This window comes from Galeopterus variegatus, unplaced genomic scaffold (genome assembly GCF_000696425.1).
Source record: "Galeopterus variegatus unplaced genomic scaffold, G_variegatus-3.0.2 Scaffold152, whole genome shotgun sequence".
In the NCBI taxonomy this organism is placed as follows: Eukaryota; Metazoa; Chordata; class Mammalia; order Dermoptera; family Cynocephalidae; genus Galeopterus; species Galeopterus variegatus.
Window position 1 is genome coordinate 282212 of NW_007726263.1, and position 19163 is coordinate 301374.

General features: G+C 37.0%; 1 protein-coding gene across 1 annotated transcript in view; it reads right to left on the bottom strand.

The window, feature by feature from the left end:
* The window catches only part of PRSS12 (protease, serine, 12 (neurotrypsin, motopsin)), an 83601-nt gene that overhangs the window by 53735 nt on the left and 10703 nt on the right, over positions 1-19163 (bottom strand). Inside the window, exons 2-4 of the mRNA XM_008592094.1 lie at positions 12499-12637; positions 9820-9997; positions 5852-6003 (exon numbers count right to left, since the gene is read on the bottom strand). Of these exons, the coding sequence (XP_008590316.1) occupies positions 5852-6003; positions 9820-9997; positions 12499-12637 (469 nt within the window). The remainder of the gene's footprint in view (positions 1-5851; positions 6004-9819; positions 9998-12498; positions 12638-19163) is intronic.

Consider the following 19163-nt stretch of genomic DNA (forward strand, 5'->3'; position numbering starts at 1 on the left):
GATCCCACATACAGACCGGTTCCCGCTCACTGGCTGAGCGAGGCGCTGGAGCAGCACCGAGGGTTGCAATCCCGTTGCCGGTCCCCGGTCCGGTACGGGGGCAACACTGAGGGTTGCGATCCGTTGCCGGACACGGAAAAAGACAAAAGACAAAAAAAAAAAAAAAAGTTAAATTTAACCACATACAAATTGAAAACTACTGTATAGTGAAATACACAATAATCAGAATCAAAAATAAAATCAACAGGCTGAAAAGAATATCTGTAATACGTAACATCAAACAAACAAAAAAACCTCATAGAAATTAATAATAAGATTAACTAACTATTATATTTTAATGAGAGGAAAAAAATAACCAACTTAAAAATAATAGAGCAATGCAGAGAATCAGGTTATTTACAGAAGAAATATCTGTGGTCACTGACCATATGATAAGATGCTCAAGCTCACTAGTGGTCAAATTAAAACAATAATAATACACTTTTACCTATCACATTTTTGGAGATTTAAATATTAATACCATTTTCATACAATAGTTAGACTAAAAGGTAACAAACTAAAGGCTTTTTTTTTCCCCCTGAGAAAAAATAACAAACCCTAAGATTATCCAAGTGACTTTACATAGGCTGGGGCAGGGTAACTAAAATACTGACTTCTACACTGTGTTTCAAATATGTTAATGATTATGTGACACGGGTTCTGGGGAAAAGCAAAAGGCCTCATTAATTGCTTCTGAATTGTGTCCTTTCCTTAAGGGAGAACACAGGATGAGAGAGCAGAAACTCTGAATAACAACTCTGGGGAATGTTATTTATGCTAAAATCCACTCTGAAAACACCATCTGGGTGTTTAATTTTTTTCCTTATACATTCAGTGTTTTCCACTGTTTACAAATATTATTTTAATGATCACAAGAAAGTTATAATTAAAATAAACTAATCAGAAAAAAACTAATAGGATAAACTTGAGAACAAAAGAAAAAAAATTAACAAGGAAAGTATGACATAATACAAACTAGATTTTCTAGCAAATTTTGAGTTTATTAAAATTAAAGTAATAATTATATATACAGACATTCCTTCAGCCAGTCACTAGTATTTCTTGGTGCTTTGGACTGTGCTGGCTTTGAGGGGAATACCAAAGAAACTGATGACTGTGCTCTTAAAGAGATTTTACAGAACTGGGGAAAGCAAAAATAAAACTCATGAGCTGTTAAAGTCAAAGTGAGTGAGTTTGATAAAGCTATGTATTCTCTGTCCTTCCTTTATGGAAATTATTTCCACACCTGTCCTGGCAATACATCTGTGATAAAAGTCCCAGTGTTGCCTACTTTTCTACCCTCTGACCACAGAATAAAACTGTGAAGTAGGGATGCTCTGATACAATACATTGTTATTATTTTCTGTGTAAAGCTGTTTGATCTACATAACAACAATCCCCAATGAACACTTACTGAATTGATTCTATGTCTGATCCTTACTCAAAACATTTTTAAACTTATTTAGCTAATCAGATTGTACTAACATAAAGTTTTTGCTTTTTTTCCCCCAGAGAGAAACGCCAAATAAATAGCAGCATCTGACTAACTCAATCCCCAGACTTAGTTACTACTTTGAGATAGACACAGAATAAAGTCAGACTATTCTATTGTGAAAGATAACCATTTATCAGGTTATTAAAGATTGGTTCTGTAACCACAAAATCTGTTTGTGCCACTTGTAACCTATGGATGAAAAAACTCAATTTTAATAATCAGTATCCTAGATTTCTCTCTGAAAAACTGTCTCCTTCATCTCCACTAATATTTGATGTGTATGGAATGCTTACTATATGCCAGGCACAGGTCTAACAGCTTTATATGTATTAACTCATTTAATCCCCACTACGAATCTATGATATTATTGTCTGCAATTTACAGATAAGGAAACTGAGGCTCAGAAGTAAAATAATTTTCTCAATACTATACCTCTACAAGATGGTAAAGTCTGCCTGATTACAAAGCAAACTCTGAAACACTTGGCTATCTTACAGCCTCCAGGAACATTTTCAACTGATAGCCTATGGCACCTTAAACACAGCCCAAGACATGTTCTTTATCATTTTCTTCTCTCTTTTTTTTAATTTTTATTTTTATTGGGAGCCATAAATTCCAAGATTCTGACTCCCATTAACAGTGTGACTTCAGGGGCATGCTTAATTAATTCTTAGTGGGCCTAACATCTTCATGTGTTAAAGAACGACCTTTTCCTGCTCAATAATTCCATGTACCATACTGTCTTTATCATAAAGTTTGTAAAATATTTTTTAATTTAATAAACAGTAAAATAAAAGAGCAAAAAGAGTTTTTTAAAAGGCAATTAATACCAAAAGAATTTTTATTCTGACTATTCAATGATTGATTCTATATAATAATTTTAGATTTTAAAAAACCTAAGGGGAAAAAGTGTCCACAATTTTTAAATTCCTATGTATATTATTGCGCATCCACACAACAAAGTGTGATGCCACAGTTTTAAGCTATTCTATTGAGAGTTTTGAAAGTCATGGGGAAATGCGTTTAATGTTAAGCACATAAAAAGTAACTCTAATCAAAATGTCCTCATCTGAAACTTCACTGGGCCCATATGCATTCTCAAGTTATCTAATTTTCTAACATCTGGCTGTCTCCTTTCCTGCTCCTTGTCTTTCTCCAAGTTCTCAGTTAATCAAATTTCAGTACCTTAAGTAGAGTAATTCCTTTTGTATTTAGGAAGCTTGCCATCTACCAAAATATACAGACATCTTTAAAAGATGAGAGTCAACAAAGAGCATCTCACAAAGAAACTGTAACCAACACTCCAGGGAGGTATGATGTAGTTTCCCTCTGGGAATTCAACACAGAAAATAAGACTGAGATGAAACTTGCTTAAAATTGAATCATAAATTGAGACAAGCAACAACCATGCTGTCTGCTATCAACCATGTGCCATTAAAAAACTACTTTATCTGAAAGTACTTAGGCTTTAAATGAGCAAAACAAATCACAGAGGAAGAGTTGCAGAATGTTGCTTTAATGCAAACTAAGAACTATAAAATCAAGTGAAAGAAAAGCAAAGAAAAATGTCAGTTTAGAGCACCACAGTACTCATGATAAAAACAAATCTCTACAAAACTGCATTGCTAATTACTACAAAGGCTTGTGGAGGATCTTTGCTGCCTTGTATATTTGGATACATTTTTCCTTTTAATCACTTTTCCAAGCATGTATCCCCCCATACAAAACATAGCAACGAGCTAATGCTTGAGAAAGAGGTTAACGTTTTACTTAACCCTGAGTGTATTCAACATTAATATAGTCCTTGTAATTCTATCTGTATATTATTTCTGTGTAATAGACTATTGCTGACAATGTGGCCTTTGTTTAAGAAATGTTTACATAATTAAAAAAATCTTTGTCTCTCAAGAAAAAACTCTACAACATGAATTTTTAGACTCACTTTGATAACTGTAAATGTAATTAATATTTAGTGCATCGTTTAAATTTCCTATGTATTTTTAAGAAACAAAAGTTTGCCTTTTACCCAGAGAAATATATTAATAATAAAAAATGCCTTGTATCTTAAACTTAGCATAATCCATATTGCAACTGGCATTATTAAATCTGCTATTAATATACTCTTAATGTTCTTAATATTTTTGGCAAAGAATAGGTTTCTTAGTAACTAACATGATAATCAATAAGCACACCACTAAAGACATAATCAATAACCTGGTGAATACAAATGTATACACATTAGAGTGTTTTAAAAATATAAAATTCATAGACATGGCTAACTAAATAGAAGTTCTGGATAGAGGAATAGTGTTTGATGATCTCACCACCAAATGCTCAGTTTACTTTGAATGTTTAATAACATCTTTTAAATATAACAGTCCCTGTTTAGACTGACCTTGATAGCCAATGTATATTGTATACTTACTATGTGTGCTAATTGCTTTGTAGATACAAAACCCTATAAATTAGGAAATATGTTATACATGAGAAATCTGTGACTGAGAAATGAAGTAGTATGCAAATTGAAGTTGCTCGAGTCCAAGAGTGAGCTCATTATCTTAGGTTATGCTGATTCCAACAGCAACACCTGGAAACTTTGAGACAATTGGTCTTGAAATTGATCACTAGTCAGAGTACTTAGAAAAATCTAGTCTCAAAAATGTAATGATTAATTACAGTTTTCTCAAAAAGAACTGCCTGGCCCTGTTCCTGACTCACCCAAAGAAAATCATCATACCAGTAAACAACACAGGTATTACCACAATGCTTGTTCCTGTCCCACACACACACTGTGAATTAGCCATTAGATCCCAGGATCAGTTACAGGGGGGAAATATAACTCTACAGAGAAAGACCAGGCTGATGCTACCCTTAACCCAGTGCTCAATTTTAGCCTCAGCAGTGGGGAAAACCACAACTGTTCTGTGACTCTTGATGAGATGCAAGAGGAGAACACATCACCTACAATGACATCTAGCCAAAATGTTTGTTTTGATCTAATCCACCCTTGGGGCCTAACCTTCAATTTCAGGAATTATAAGAACCAGAGAAGTAAACTAAGTGACACCAGGAGAAAGAAGTAAGACAAATTGAGAAGATGGAACATTCCCCAGAACAATTGGCCTGGTGTCTGCAACAAGTCAGTGTTGTGCGGAAAAAAAAAAAAAAAAAAGACTGTTCTAGATTAACAGAGATTTAAGGGGCATAACACCCAGATGCTCTGCATGGTCCTGAACTTAATTCTCTTCAGGAAAACCATCTGTCAAGGACATCGGGGGACAACTGTGAAAATTTGAATATGATAGGTATTACACAATATCAAGAATGACTGCCAATTATATTAGTTATCATCATGATAAATTGGCAATGTAGGGCAATGTTCTAATTTTAAGAGATGCATACTGAAGTATTTAGAGATAAAATGTTAAGATGTCTATATTTAAAATACTTCAATATAAAACATAAAGTTTTGAAAAAGAGAAGGGCCAATTATAAAAACAATTGCAAAAAATTGAGTATTAATGGTTCAGATTTCAAAAATCATGCTCCAGCGCCAAAGATTATGGTTAATTGGACAAAATGATACATGGACAGAGAAGCTTTAATTTCAAGAGGCCTCTCCATCACCACCTCCCACCAAAATTTTATGTAAAATAGTAACTTTTAAAATATGCCCTAATATAATTTTAGAAAAACTTTTAGGCTTGTTATACCAATGTTCAGAATCACTAAAGAGAGGGATTAGAAGATCCAAAATTATAACATAATATCCCAGAATCTTCACAACCGAGGCAAAATGGAATATTGATTTTCATACTGCTGTTTTTATTGCACAGGCTTCACTTCCATACCCTACATGGGAATTATTTCCTTTGCACATTCATAAACATCCTTTGTTCTAAGCACATACCTAACAAATAAGGAAGCCAAGTTCAAAAGTTTAGACAATATTTGGGGGATGGGAGTTAAACTTCAGTTACAGGCTAACAACTGTAGTGTTTCATCATATGACTTTAAGTTGTTGTAGTAGACAGCGCTGGTCGTTACCTGGAAGTTATGTAAAGGCACTAGTGTAACTAGTAAAAGCTTAGATCTTAGTGATATAAAAATCAATTTAATTCAGAAACAAGCAGGTTAGACTCCAGAGTCCACATAGTGCTCTTTAGGGAGTCTGCAGCCTAGTACAAAGATCAAAAGGTGGCTTTTTCTATTTATTCCAGGAAATATGCAATTTAAACAAACAGTACCTGCCTTTGGGTTTGGAAATAATAGATCCAAAAATTTAAACAGAACAAAACAGGAACAGTAAAAACTAACCTGAGGCCCAGCTGCCTGCAGATCACTTCTGCATCTGCATCATCCCACTGGTCATCACAGATGGTCCCCCACTGGCCAGCATGATAGAGCTCCACTCGTCCTTCATGTGCACTGCTCCCACCAGCAAGGCGAATGGCAGGGAACGCTGGGCCCGTGCAATGGGAAATTCAAAACAAGTTAAACATACATATTTACACTGATCAACAGGATAAGGTATACTCTATTTTTTTTCTTTTTTTTTTGCCATTCTCAATAATTAAATAATATTTATTAAGCCACGCCAGTGATATGGACATGCTATACGAAGTTATTACGAGATCGGAAGAGCATACGGGTGTATATCTAATATACATCATGGTAATCTTGAGCAACTGAAACACTCCAAATTGAATTGCATTCATACGAATAGCTCTTAATAGGAAATAGTCTGAATTCACTTTTCCTAACAACCTCACAAACCAGAAAAGACACACCCAAAAGGTGCAGATTATTGGAAACACATTTACTTTTTATGGTATTATGGCTGTGATGCTGATTTTTTTATTTACAGTAACTTGAGCATTACCAACATGTAATTATTAAGAATGGCATCTATATCTATAACATACTTGTTTTCAGTATGGATTTTTATATTTGTAGAAATCAAGTCAAAGTTAACACCAAACTCATAACAATTTGGTGTACATCACAGCCAGTACCTCCAAAATACGATGTTGAAAATTCATCTGGGCATGAGTCAGCTCATATTCATTTCTTCTGTTAAGAGCCATCGAAGGTGGTTACATTCCCATAGTCTACAATGCCGTGATCTAGCCCTTGTCAGTCTCTGAACTTCCCTGCCTCCACTCCTGGTTTCATTCACTAGGCTATAGCTACAATGCCCTCTTTCTTCTGTGCCCAAACAGTCCATGTTGGTTCCCACCTCAGTCTTTGCATTTGCTGTTCCTTCTGCTTGGAATAATATCCTGCAGATCTTCACATGATAGTCTTCCTCTCATTCACTTCTCAATTCTGAAATGTCCCTTCTTCAGGAGACCTGCCCTGGTTGTCGCAGCTAAAACAGCACCCTAAGGCACTCCCTACTACATTGTCTAATTTTGTCTTCCTTGGAGTATTTACTTTTATTTAAATTTGTCATTGATTTATTGTTTACATGTCAATTGTGTCTCTCCTCTCAGCTAGAATGAGAACAGAGATACTGCCTTTCCTTTTCACCTGTGTATTTCAGGGATCTAGTAGGTCAAAGGCATGAAATAAATACCTATTGACCTACTGACTTGGCAAGTGATGCTAAAAACCTAGAAAGGCTAACCCAAACAAGGAAAAATAATTCTCAACATCCGTTTATTCAATTCTGTTTGACAAACAGATATTAGACATCCGCAGTGTGCGAGGAGTTGCTATCAGTGCTGCAGGGCATTCAAAGGGCACTAGACAAACCCTGATCTCAAGAAGTTTATCGCCTAAGGACACGGATAAAACGAGTAAAGATAAGAAATTATCAAGAAAACCCTGCAGTGATTCAAAAGCAAGGGAGCTTACTCACAGTTAGGGGTAGTTAGGAAACCTCTTGTGAACAAGCTGGTTTCTGAAGAGGGCCAAGGTGGATGGATGAGATTTTGAAGTCAGACATGGAGGAAGTGTGTACAGGCAAAATGAACAGTGTGAACAGAAGCACAAAGTTGAGTGAGTTTGGGAAACAGAAGGCAGTCTAATTTTCCTGAATAAAGGAGGTAACATGGTAAAAGTGAACAGGATGAGGTGCTACTAGGAAGTTTACCTTTCGTCAAACGCTAGTCACTTATCCACAGGAAATATGCTTCTAATTCTCCACATGGTAAGTGGCTGTCAGTAAATGGCATTTGGATATTCACATTTATATTCAAACATCATACTTGAGTTTTACAGCGTAGATTCAGATTAGTGAATATTTGCATACATTCACATTCTGATATTTGTAATATATTTATATAAGTTAACTAGCACTTATAATTTGTAAAAGGATAAAGATAGGTTATAGTATACATGGTTGATGATGGCAATAAACTTATAATGTTTATCAGTTATCATGTTTATTTATAATGTGTATTTTTCCTTTAAAAAGCTTGAATATACTGAAAAAATGTATATGTTTCTTAAATTAATACATTTTCCCCTGTGTGGTAAGCTGGGAGAAAAGCCAAAAATGAAATCTGTTAAGAAGAAATGTGAAATAACCTAGAACCTAGAACCTTTATGGCACACTACTTTCTGTTTCTTATGTCACATTTTATTTTAAAATATGTTTTTTGTTTGTTTTTTGTTTTCTGGTTGGATAAGTAATTGTTAAAATATAGACAATATAGAAAAGCACAAGGACATAACCTAGTTAACTTCCTATCCTCCCAACAAACACATAAAATCACTTGAAAGAAAATTCAGTAAAGTAGTTGACTCATTTAGCTTACAATACATAAAATTCCCCACATTTTCATCTAGAGTGCTGCTATTTCCTATATCTAGTACTCACAGATCATCTTCTACTTTGTAAGTATTGGAAAAACTACAAGTACTGGATGACAAGACACTAAACGTAATTTCCAAACTAAAAGAATTAAAGGTCCATCATCATGTGTTAAGGTAGATTCAGTGTTCACTGACTTCAGCTACATGATCTCCTGTTCTCGTTTAATTTACCATAACAGAATCCTTTTTCATTCTCACTTCTACTTTATCACAACCTCCTGTATTTCATCTATGTTTATAAATGACCTTAAATTATCTTTGCAACAAGAATATAAACAGATTAGAGAGGATGGAAGGAATTTTAAGAATAGATATCCTGAAAGAAAAATAATTACTGTTTTCAAAATGTTACCTCACTACCTGGAAAATGTTAAATGTTTTATCAGTCAAATTGAACACAGAGTAAAATCAGTAATCCACAAAAAGCAGTCCATTATCAGGCCCAATTAACATCATCCCTGAAATCGCATTGTATAAACATGGACTTGACTAAAATAGCATTAGCCAAAGGTAAAGAATCAAAAGAAGAAAAGAGAAAACTTATAAGACCTCAATTTTAAACAAGATTTAACATGTACCTCTCCCACCCAAAAAATGATTGCAGCTCTTAGAGCACACACCTGTGCCATATCCTTCCATTGATTTTTCCAGTCAATTCTATACTGGCTCTCTGTGTGTTTTGTGGTGGGATCTTTGTTATTCCTCCCCCGATACTTGCACTCAAACAGAAACCACTGCCCTGGACTGGCTGCTAGCATTTCAAGTCCTGGGACATCTGGTCAAAAGGGATACTGTGAGAATATGGTAGCTTCATGTTGTGGTCATGCATTAAAATACACTGTGGTCCCCAAAAAGCCCCTCCACCATCTTAAAAAGCAACTGTTCCCTCCTCTACTTATGTTCATATGAACATATGCATATCTGTGTACTTGAGCCATACTGCTAATCACCACATACTTTGTATGTGGAGTTTGGAAGAGACCCTTATCCAACCTAACAATCCATTTTTAGTGAATGTGCTATCTACAACCCAAGGGAGAACATTGATATCATGATTATATTCCATTATATGAAGTGAAAATATTTTTTGTAGTTGTTGTATTTTATATTTGGTTTCAAGATGATTTTCCATTATCAAAATAAGTGTATCATATATGGTATATTATATAGTACATATTACACTATATTACATATATAGTGTATAATGTTTCTGTAAACAAATTATATAAAATAGAATATATGTTAAAAATGAGATAGTATTTGAAAATCAAATGGAATTCAAATTGTTAGATGCACTCATATTGAAGACTATTTCATTAGACTGTAGAATATGATGGATCACTCAGACTTATTTCTATATTTACACTTTTTCAGGAAATGATTTATCTAAGATACTTTTATCATCTGGAATCATGTTTAAAACACAATGAACGTAAAACAAGAGAATTTTTTTTTTTTTTACCATGGGAAAAGCTACACGTGACAGCAGCTACCATCTTCTGAGGACACGCTCCACCCTGCCAGATGTCTTTTTCACAAAGCAGTATATTTTCTTCATCTCCTTGGCAACGGACATTGCTCCAATAAATGGGAATAAGGCCCAATCCAGAAAACGGAGTTTGTTTTGCTATTCCTTTTCCTCTGGAAGTACAATGATCAATGTTAGGTTTATCAAATATGGGTGGAATTTTTTATCAAAGCATTTGGATTTTAGCCAGTGGAAGAAATTAGTAAAGATGGATACGGAAGAAAAGAACAAAAAAAGAAAAACACACTGACTTACACAAGTTTCAAGGAAATCAAAACATCAAATCAGAACTTTTTATCAATCTTGAATAACTATTTGCATGTGGCTTACCATCGATGACTGATTTACAAGAAAATGGGCAAGTACTGCAGGCATAAAAAGGCAGTCTGGGTAGCTTTGTGCAAGAAATATGTCATGAGGCCTAGTGAAGATTGGATTCTGGTCCGGACTCAGCTTAAAGTCACTCTAAGCTGTAAGTCTCCAAGGATTTGCATTTGAGTGTGTAAAAAGAAGAATTTGCACATTTGAAGATTCTTTCTGACTCCAATATTCTAGGCTAACATTTTCCAAATGATTATTATTATGACTACATATAAACACAATAATATCAAGACAGGCAACCCATTTATAAATTTTAAAACCTTATGTATAGTATTTGCTAGCAAGACTTTGAAACCAATTAATAAAATAATAACACGTAGATGGTCTCTACTTTTGGCTCATCTAATCCACGTATTTTGTGTGTACAAATTTATATTAAATTTTAAAAAGATTATATAGTTGTCTGGTTAACATGATAATCTCTACAATTGTCTCCATGCTACAGCTTTCATCAACCAAACAGTAAATATTTGCGGAATATCTAAAACATGAATGTGTCTTCACAGCAATAAAGCTACTTTGATCTGCTTTTATTATGCAATTCTTTTTGTCAAAACATGAACTACTAAGAGATGATATAAGCAATTGGATAGGCTTATGTGAAGTTTATGGTTGCAGAATAATAGTTTACATTCTTTCATCAATCAAAAGACTAGTAAGTTACATTATAGTTCACATCTCTACTATAGTGTTCCTATTTTCTTTAATGTCTCATAGGAAATTTTATTCTTTTCTGATTTTCAGGGGTAATAAAAGTACATATAGGTATTTATATAAAGGAAGACTCTGACACCAGCTCACAAACTTGTTACTTCTCCTGACCCTCAAAGAAAAAGAATCAAATGATATTCTTTGCAACCTGCCTATCTGCTAATGACTTTTTGCCACATTAAATATTCATTGATCAAATCAGTAATTAATGTTTCCAAGCACCATAACACTTAATAGGCTTTGGTCTTACCCTTTCTTTCATCCTGATTTATACTAACTCTCACTTCAAAAATAGTAATTAATTAATTTTAATTCAATACATTAAACCTATTTGCTGCTCTGATAGCATAAAAAGTCTGAGCCAACCTTAGCCTGTAAGGTTTCCCTTTACTAAATACTCATTCCTCTCCTTCCCGGTGGGAAGACAGTAGGAATCTGGCAAATTAAAGTTCTACATCATTTATAAATCATACTAGACATTACCACCACTCATTCTTAATTCAAAATATTTGTAAATTGCAAACCTTTTTTTCTAGACTTTTAGATCTGCGTTTTTCATAACAAGGTACTTTTCATGCTTTCTAAAGATATCTAGTGATAAAGGCCAAGAAAAACATATAGCATGTGCACTTAGAAAAAACATATGAGACAAAAACAGAACCTTTTGTTCCAAAGTGGTGCCTTCTGCTCCTGATGAAACTCTGTGGTACAAGGCATAAAGATGCTGGGACTGGTGGAAGTCACTGTAGGCTGACCTGTTTTAAAGACAGTTGCTCCCTAGGGTTATGGAGGAGCCTGTTCCCAGGCGGGCACCTCCTCAGGATGGCCCAACATGACCAAGGCCAATGGAAACTGCCATCTCTCACAGGACCTCCTCATAACTGAAAACTAAGACTTGAGACATGACTATGACCTGTTTTAAAGACAGTGGCTCCCTAGGGTTATGGAGGAGCCTGTTCCCAGGCGGGCACCTCCTCAGGATGGCCCAACATGACCAAGGCCAGTGGAAACTGCCATCTCTCACAGGACCTCCTCATAACTGAAAACTAAGACTTGAGACATGACTCCTTACCCAACAGATAAGAGCACAAGTAAGCATTGTCCCATTTACACAAACAAAAATGGAATTTGTGGGTGGCTAAACATAGGAAGTCAAAAGCAAATGACAGGAACCTAGGGTCGCAAGGGCAACTAAGAATTTGTAACCTTAGAATCAGATTACTTGCTTCTTAGGCCTAAACAATTATTTTGTTAAAGACAAAGACCAACAGATACTTTTAACTTTTGTCCTCTTAACATTTGCCCGATTTCTCGTTCAGTAGGAGTAATAATATGCGAGGTACATTTGTATGGAGAGAATTCATTCCCTCCATTGGACCCCTTTCTTTATAGGTCTTTTGTGAAAAGTGAGAATGAGGAAAGTGACAGGAAGGAAAATTCAATCTTTCCATAGCAATGAAGGGTGCCCAGCAATATTCTCAGACATTAGCAGACTGATTTGGTCAGGAATGGGCGAACTCACCCCAGCTGCAGCTGGCGACAAATGACTGAAGCATCAGAATCATCCCAGTGGCTGCTACAGATTGTGCCCCAGCCTCTACTTGCATACACTTCCACTGTGCCTTCAAACTCATTTTTGCCACCACGAAGTTGTATGGACCCTAAAGTGGAAAAGAATCCCGAAATCTTTTAATAGCAAATAATCATTTCAACATACTAAGCCAGTCATGGGTCAACATGAATTTTACCCTTAGGTAGTGAGAGCCAGTCAGAATGATTTAGCCTCCACTGCACAAAGCATGTGCTTCTTTCTTTTCTTTTATTAATATTATTTTTTTACATTCTAGGATGTTGTTGCAGAGCAGTTGGGAGGGAGGGGGAGGGGGCAAAGGGGAAGAAAACATGGTGGAAGAAGGAGGAAGGAGGAGGGGCGGGATTGAGGCCTGTGGCACCCCCCATATTTCAACAGGGGAGACCAGAGGGAGGGCTTCCGGTAGTGGCTTGGTCATTGCCAAGCTGGATGCAGGTGTCAGGGGGGTATAGCTAAAGCTCTCGCCTCCCACCTCCCCAGCTTGGGAACCCAGGGCCCTTCTTGCTGCAGCTTGGTGGTCAACACTGGGCTGGCTGCTCATGTTGAGGGGATGTGACCAAGGTCCTTGGCGCCCCACTGACCTGGCTCAAGAGAGCTCAGGTCATTTCCTGTGGCAGCTCGGTGGTCATCACTGGGCTGGTTGAGGGTGTGGAGAGGTTGTGGCCAAAGCCTGAGGCCCCCACTATCCCAGCTCAGGAGAGTCTGGGGTGCTTCCTGAAGTGGCTCAGTGGTCATTTCTGGGCTGGTTGCTCATGTTGGGGGCCGTGACTGAGGCTGTCAGCCCCCCCACCACGCTGGCTCAGAAGAGCCAAGTGCACTTCCTGCAGCAGCTCAGTGGTCATTGCTGGGCTGGTTGCTCATGTTGAGGGGGCATGACCAAGTCCCTCAGCCTTCCACCACCCTCGCTCGGGAGAGCCTAGGGCACTTTCTGCAGTGGCTCGGTGGTCATCATTGGGGTGGTTACGTTTGTCGGGGGGTGTGGCTGCGGCCCAAGGCCTCCACCCCTGGGACTGGTTGCGGGTGTTGGGGAGCATTGCTGAGGCCCCAGCCCTCCCCCCTTTCTGGCTTGGTAGCCCAAGGGACTTCCAGTCCTTCTAGTTATAGGTGTTCTTTGGTGAAATGAGATCTTTACTAGTTAATATCAAACTTTGTCTCTGGTTGTGGATACTTGTTTTTTCTTTCAGTTCTGTGTTGGATTATTTGCTGTTCCCACCACTTTAACTCTATGCTGGAACTAATTTTTTGCCCTTTGCTTACTTCTACAATGGGGGAACTTCGTGTGGGGACCAGCACTTGAGCTCTGTGATTGAGCTAAATTGCTGCTTTGCTGTTGATTCCCTAGGGAAGGCTTTTTGTGCAGCTCAGGTTTTAATGGTTGACTTTATAGGTACTTCCAGTTCTAGTGAAATCTGGTGCACCTGGGTTGTGTAGAAACACTGGTCTGGGCCTGAATCTTCTCATCAAACTGCACTCCATGCAATTCAATATTCCTACACAGTCTCCTCTGAGTGGTCCTATGCTGACTGGGGGACAGAACAGCTGTCTTTGCTGTGAGCCAGTGTTCCCCCAGTGGTCCTGTCTCACCCACCACCCATGCTCCGAAAACTTCCCATGGGACAGGCCATGCTCTGGTCTGTTACGATGACTCATTGGCCCTTTTTTTCAGTCGTGCTCCTCGGTCCTATGTGGGTCCATGGGAACCCTATTAGTGGTCTTGCTGGCCCAGGAGCCACCAAGGCCTTCTTCCCCACTGCCACCTCCAAGCAACTTCATCCAAAAGGCATAGCTGTGACTTTTTGCCAGCTCCTGCTCCATGTGCTCAGCAGGTCCAGCCTGGAAACAAGCCAAGATTTGAAACAGTCGGAGAGGTTTTTTCTTTCTCTCTTCATGGCTTCTCCCACCTTCATGCACTCCATAGGTCTCTCCTCCTCTTCCTCTGAGCTCTAGTGGCCCTGGCTTGGCTGTTGTTGCTTTTTTATAGTTGTAAATTGGTTGATTTGTGGGAGAGAGTGACACTGGGGACCGTCTATTGTGCTATCTTGACCAGAAGCCATGTGCTTCTTTCTTTAAATGAGGATTTAGCATGCTCATATTAATGTACTAATATCAATGCTAATTATAGTTCCTTTTTTATCTAGGCAAATAGAGAGTCCAATTATAATTTTTTTTTTCCTTTTTGTCTTTTTTTTCATGACCGGCAACGGGATCGCAACCCTCGGTGTCGTGCCCGCACCGCGCTCAACCAGTGAGCGGACTGGTCTCTATATGGGATCCGAACCCTTGGCGGGAGCGCCGCCGTGCTCCCAAGTGCCGCACTCTACCGAGTGCACCACCGGGCCGGCCCCCAATTATAATTTTAAAAGGAGAAAAGTAGAAGAGTATGACTAATATCAGATCTTGCATCCCAAGTATTTGATTACATCACATACAAAGTTCTTATCATTTATGTATTACTTTCCATCCTCACATGACGTATTAATAAGAAACACAGAAATAAAATTAAATGTTCTGCTTATAAATTAGATGTAATAAACTGTGTTATACCTTCCTTTTATTTAATTTGTTCAGCCACTAAAGAAGAATAAAGTTCTTTTTCCCCCTTTAACTTCAGGCAGTAATCATAAAAATTGTAAAGATCAAGTCCGTAATTTCAAAAAGATGTTAGTTTTGAAAATATTGCCTAATGTTAATCTTAGAAAAATAGCTGTGAGGTAGAGTGGTTTGTCATAATTGAATGCCCTGGAAATTCACCTCCTCTTACATACCACCCTCACTTAGCTATCCTGAAGTCCACAATTTGAGTCATTCTTTTCAGTCTTTAAAAGAGACAAAATGAGAGTCAGCCTGTGGCTCACTTGGGAGAGCGTGGTGCTGACAACACCAAGTCAAGGGTTAAGATCCCCTTACCGGTCATCTTTAAAAAAAAAAAAAAAAGACAAAATGTAAATTCAAGCAGCACTGGGAAAGATAACATTTAAAGTCTTATCACTTAAATGTGGATCAAGGCCCTACACTCCTCTTCTCATCAGCAACTGGGGACTGGGAGGCAGCAATTGGGACACTTAAGCAGAAATAGAATCAAACTCAGACGACCTAGGAATTTCATAAAATTCTGTTAAAAAATCACATAATATAGCTTTTATTTTATAGGTAAAGAAATTAAGTCCTACAAAAAAAATTCTGGCATAATTTGAATATTTCCAAGTTACAGCTTTATAATAATTTTTGAAAAATATTAGATTCACAAATTATCCCTTCATTTCATTTATACTGGCTTAATCATCCATCACTATTATTTTACAGATCATCATCCTTAAAAAATGTAAGCACTTAAGAAAAACATATTGTATTTCTCATAACAGAACCAATCTCATTTAACTCAAACAAAAGGCAATCATAAGTGGGAGCAAACATTGTTCTGCCAAATCTTGATATTCAGGAGAGAACGTGGACAAGAGTCATTCATATGCCAGATCATCTAAAAATCATTCATACATTCTAAACCTCTTTATTTCAGACTAACTAAGGGGAAATCCTGTCTAACTCAGGAAAGTGTGAACTACAGAACATTTTTAAACAAATACGTCCAAAGGGTTCAATTGAACTTTAATAGTTTTTAAAATCATAAAACCTCTTCTGCAGAGACCCTCATAATATTATGCATATCACAAATGCCAGCAGTTTATTTCAGTCAAAGAATTCATCTGTCGACCTCAAGCAAACATTATTTGAAATATTTAAACTAATCTATTATCTTTTTTATTAATCCCCCACACCACCATCAAATTACTCATATCAAAAGTATTGGAAGAAAGTTCTAGAAATGAAAACAAACTAGAATTCTACACATGCATGTTAAATAATCATACTAAGATTTAAAAGAGTGCCTAAATAAAAAAGCTATCAAGAAGAAATGATGTCCACAGATCATCTAAATGAGTGAGGCACTCAGAGATGAGAATAGGAAAACACTGAATAAAGAATAATTATGACCATAACATTACAGTGGCCATGACAGAGCTGGTTTTCAGGTCAACTATCAGCTGTACTATCATTTCTCACAAGGGCCAAACATGCTGTGAAAGCCTGGATTCATTTAGCTGTATCTGCTATATGGTAAGAAATATGGAATGCTCATCCAATTTTACTTTAACAAATGAATACGAATATTTGCAATTCTGAAAAGTCAACTTGCATGTCAATGACTAATGAACTCTCTGTCAGATTCTGCTCCCAGCATCACCAGCCCCAATATACACACCTTCCAGCAGGGACCCTCCACATAGTTTATCCTTTCCTGAGGGCCATAAAAATTTCTGAAGTCCTCTGAGGAATTCTGAGAAAACCATCTACCTTGGACTCGCGATGAGTATTTCTTAATGGTATATAACTCTATGAAATTCTCGATTCTTCTAATAATTATTTGAAATACCTTTTTTAAAATCATCAGAATAATAATATGCTCTAAAATAGTAAAAATTTGAATATGCAATTTATACTGTCTTAAGACAGATAGTAGTTTTCATTTGTTTTCAGTTTTATTTTGTTCTTGCTGCATTTATTCTCTTAGAATGGTTAAGGAGGTCAAGATTTTAAAAACTGTAACTCATTTCCCTCCATGTATGGATGATGAAGCTATGGACTAAAGCACCTGAGCAGTTGCAGAGCCATGACCAACTATCTCCAGATTCCTACTCCTGCTATTGTCCACCTGCCTCCAAACCTAAGCAAAGACCCTGCAATACAACAAGCATCTTTTAAAACTTCAGGTATTACTTTATGCATTATAACATGTTGGTATTCACTATTCTATTTGAAATATTGCAACTTATCTACCAAATGTTACATGGGAATAAACTAGCGGAGCAGAAGCATAATACAGCCTGAGGAGTTTCTGAACACTGCAAAACAGGACAGAAGTGGCTTTCTGGTGATACTACATTAGAGGCTGATCCTCCAATGGAGGCTGATTTGTCCCATGGGCTATACAAATTTGTCGGAGGACTATGTATGTGTGTGTGCATGTGTGTATATGTTTGCATATATTTATAGGTACACAATTACAAGATGGAGAAAGAAATAAACTTAGCTCAATTTAAAAAGAGGATAAAACAGTAAAGAAGTACACAAAGATCAAAGCCAGGTAAACTAATTTTTATTGCAATACCTACTAACTATAAAGTTCATTGCATAAACTGTAGACCAAATTATTTGGCAAATATCGTTCAATTGTCACAATCTTCTCTTATCAAGAATTGATCCCTCCTCCTTCCCTCACACTCTGCTACTCCATCCAAGCATTCTGCAGTGCTCCTTATAGTCACAGCTCACGTCTCTGGACCACACCCCACTGGATCTAGGGATGCACTGTCTTAAAGTCTCTCAAGTGCAAATTTGATGGAAACTATTCTATTTCAAATATTCCATGTTAAAATTTAGTTAATAATAATAATTTAAAATTTAAAGTCTCAAAGACAGGTTTTAGGTCAGCCATATTAGGCATTTCAAATCTATAGACCAACCCAGTAATGGAAGAAAGTCTGGAACTGTAACACTATGCATGATGCTAAGCCACAGAGAGGAGCCCCCAGAGTTCATGAAATGAACTGATACCCCCAAAAAAGTCAACTGTCTGCTGGTATTACAACTACTTGAAGGCAAAGTATTCCAATGTGCAATGGTGTTCAGAATTCCATATCTTAATTCCTTGCCAAAAATGATTAATTTACTGTCCTTTTAGTTTACAATTCTCCTTCTGTGTAGATATATCTTCAGCTTTATAAAAGAAAGGGAACATAAAAGAATTGTGTTACAGAAATTTCCTTTATGGACAACCTTGCTAGAAAACAGGAATTCTCAAAACTGAGGGACATTCAAGATGGTTCTCTTCAAACATTTTATCAGTCTCAGTCAACACAAGGTAAACTAGAGAAAAACAACTGACTGAGATTAAAATTCCCTTCACACATCTCATTGGTTTTTCAGCTTTAAGGCTGCTATTATGGGTTGAATTGTGTCCCCCAAAAAGATGCTGAAGTGCTATGCATATTAACTTATTTGATGAATGTGATCTTATTTGGAAACAGGGTCCTTGGCAGATGATCAAGTTAAGATGAGGTCATTAAGTTGTGTCCTAATCCAATGTGACTGTGTTCTTATGCAGAGGGGAAATTTGGACACAGAGACACACACAGAGGGAGAACTCCACACGAATATAGAAACTGTACTCTCACAAGCCAAGAAATACCAGAAGCTAGGAGAGAGCCTTGGAACAGATCCTTCCCTAGTGCCTTCAAAGGGAGCTTGACTCAGTCAATACCTTTATCTTGCACTTCTAGCCTCCAGAACTGTGAGACAGTAAATTCCTGTTGCTTAAGCCTCACAGTTTGTGATGCCCATTATGGCAACCCTAGAGAAGTAATAGAGCTGTTACAGTATTACCTCTCCTTGGACTGCTAAAAAAATCTCCTTTCCCATACTCCACACTTGAAGGAGGCCTAAAAGAAATATTAGGAAAGGACCCAAATGGGTTGGTCAGTTATTTTCATTCTACAAATTCAGCTCCTTCCAAAATAAAGCAAATAAAAAGATATGCC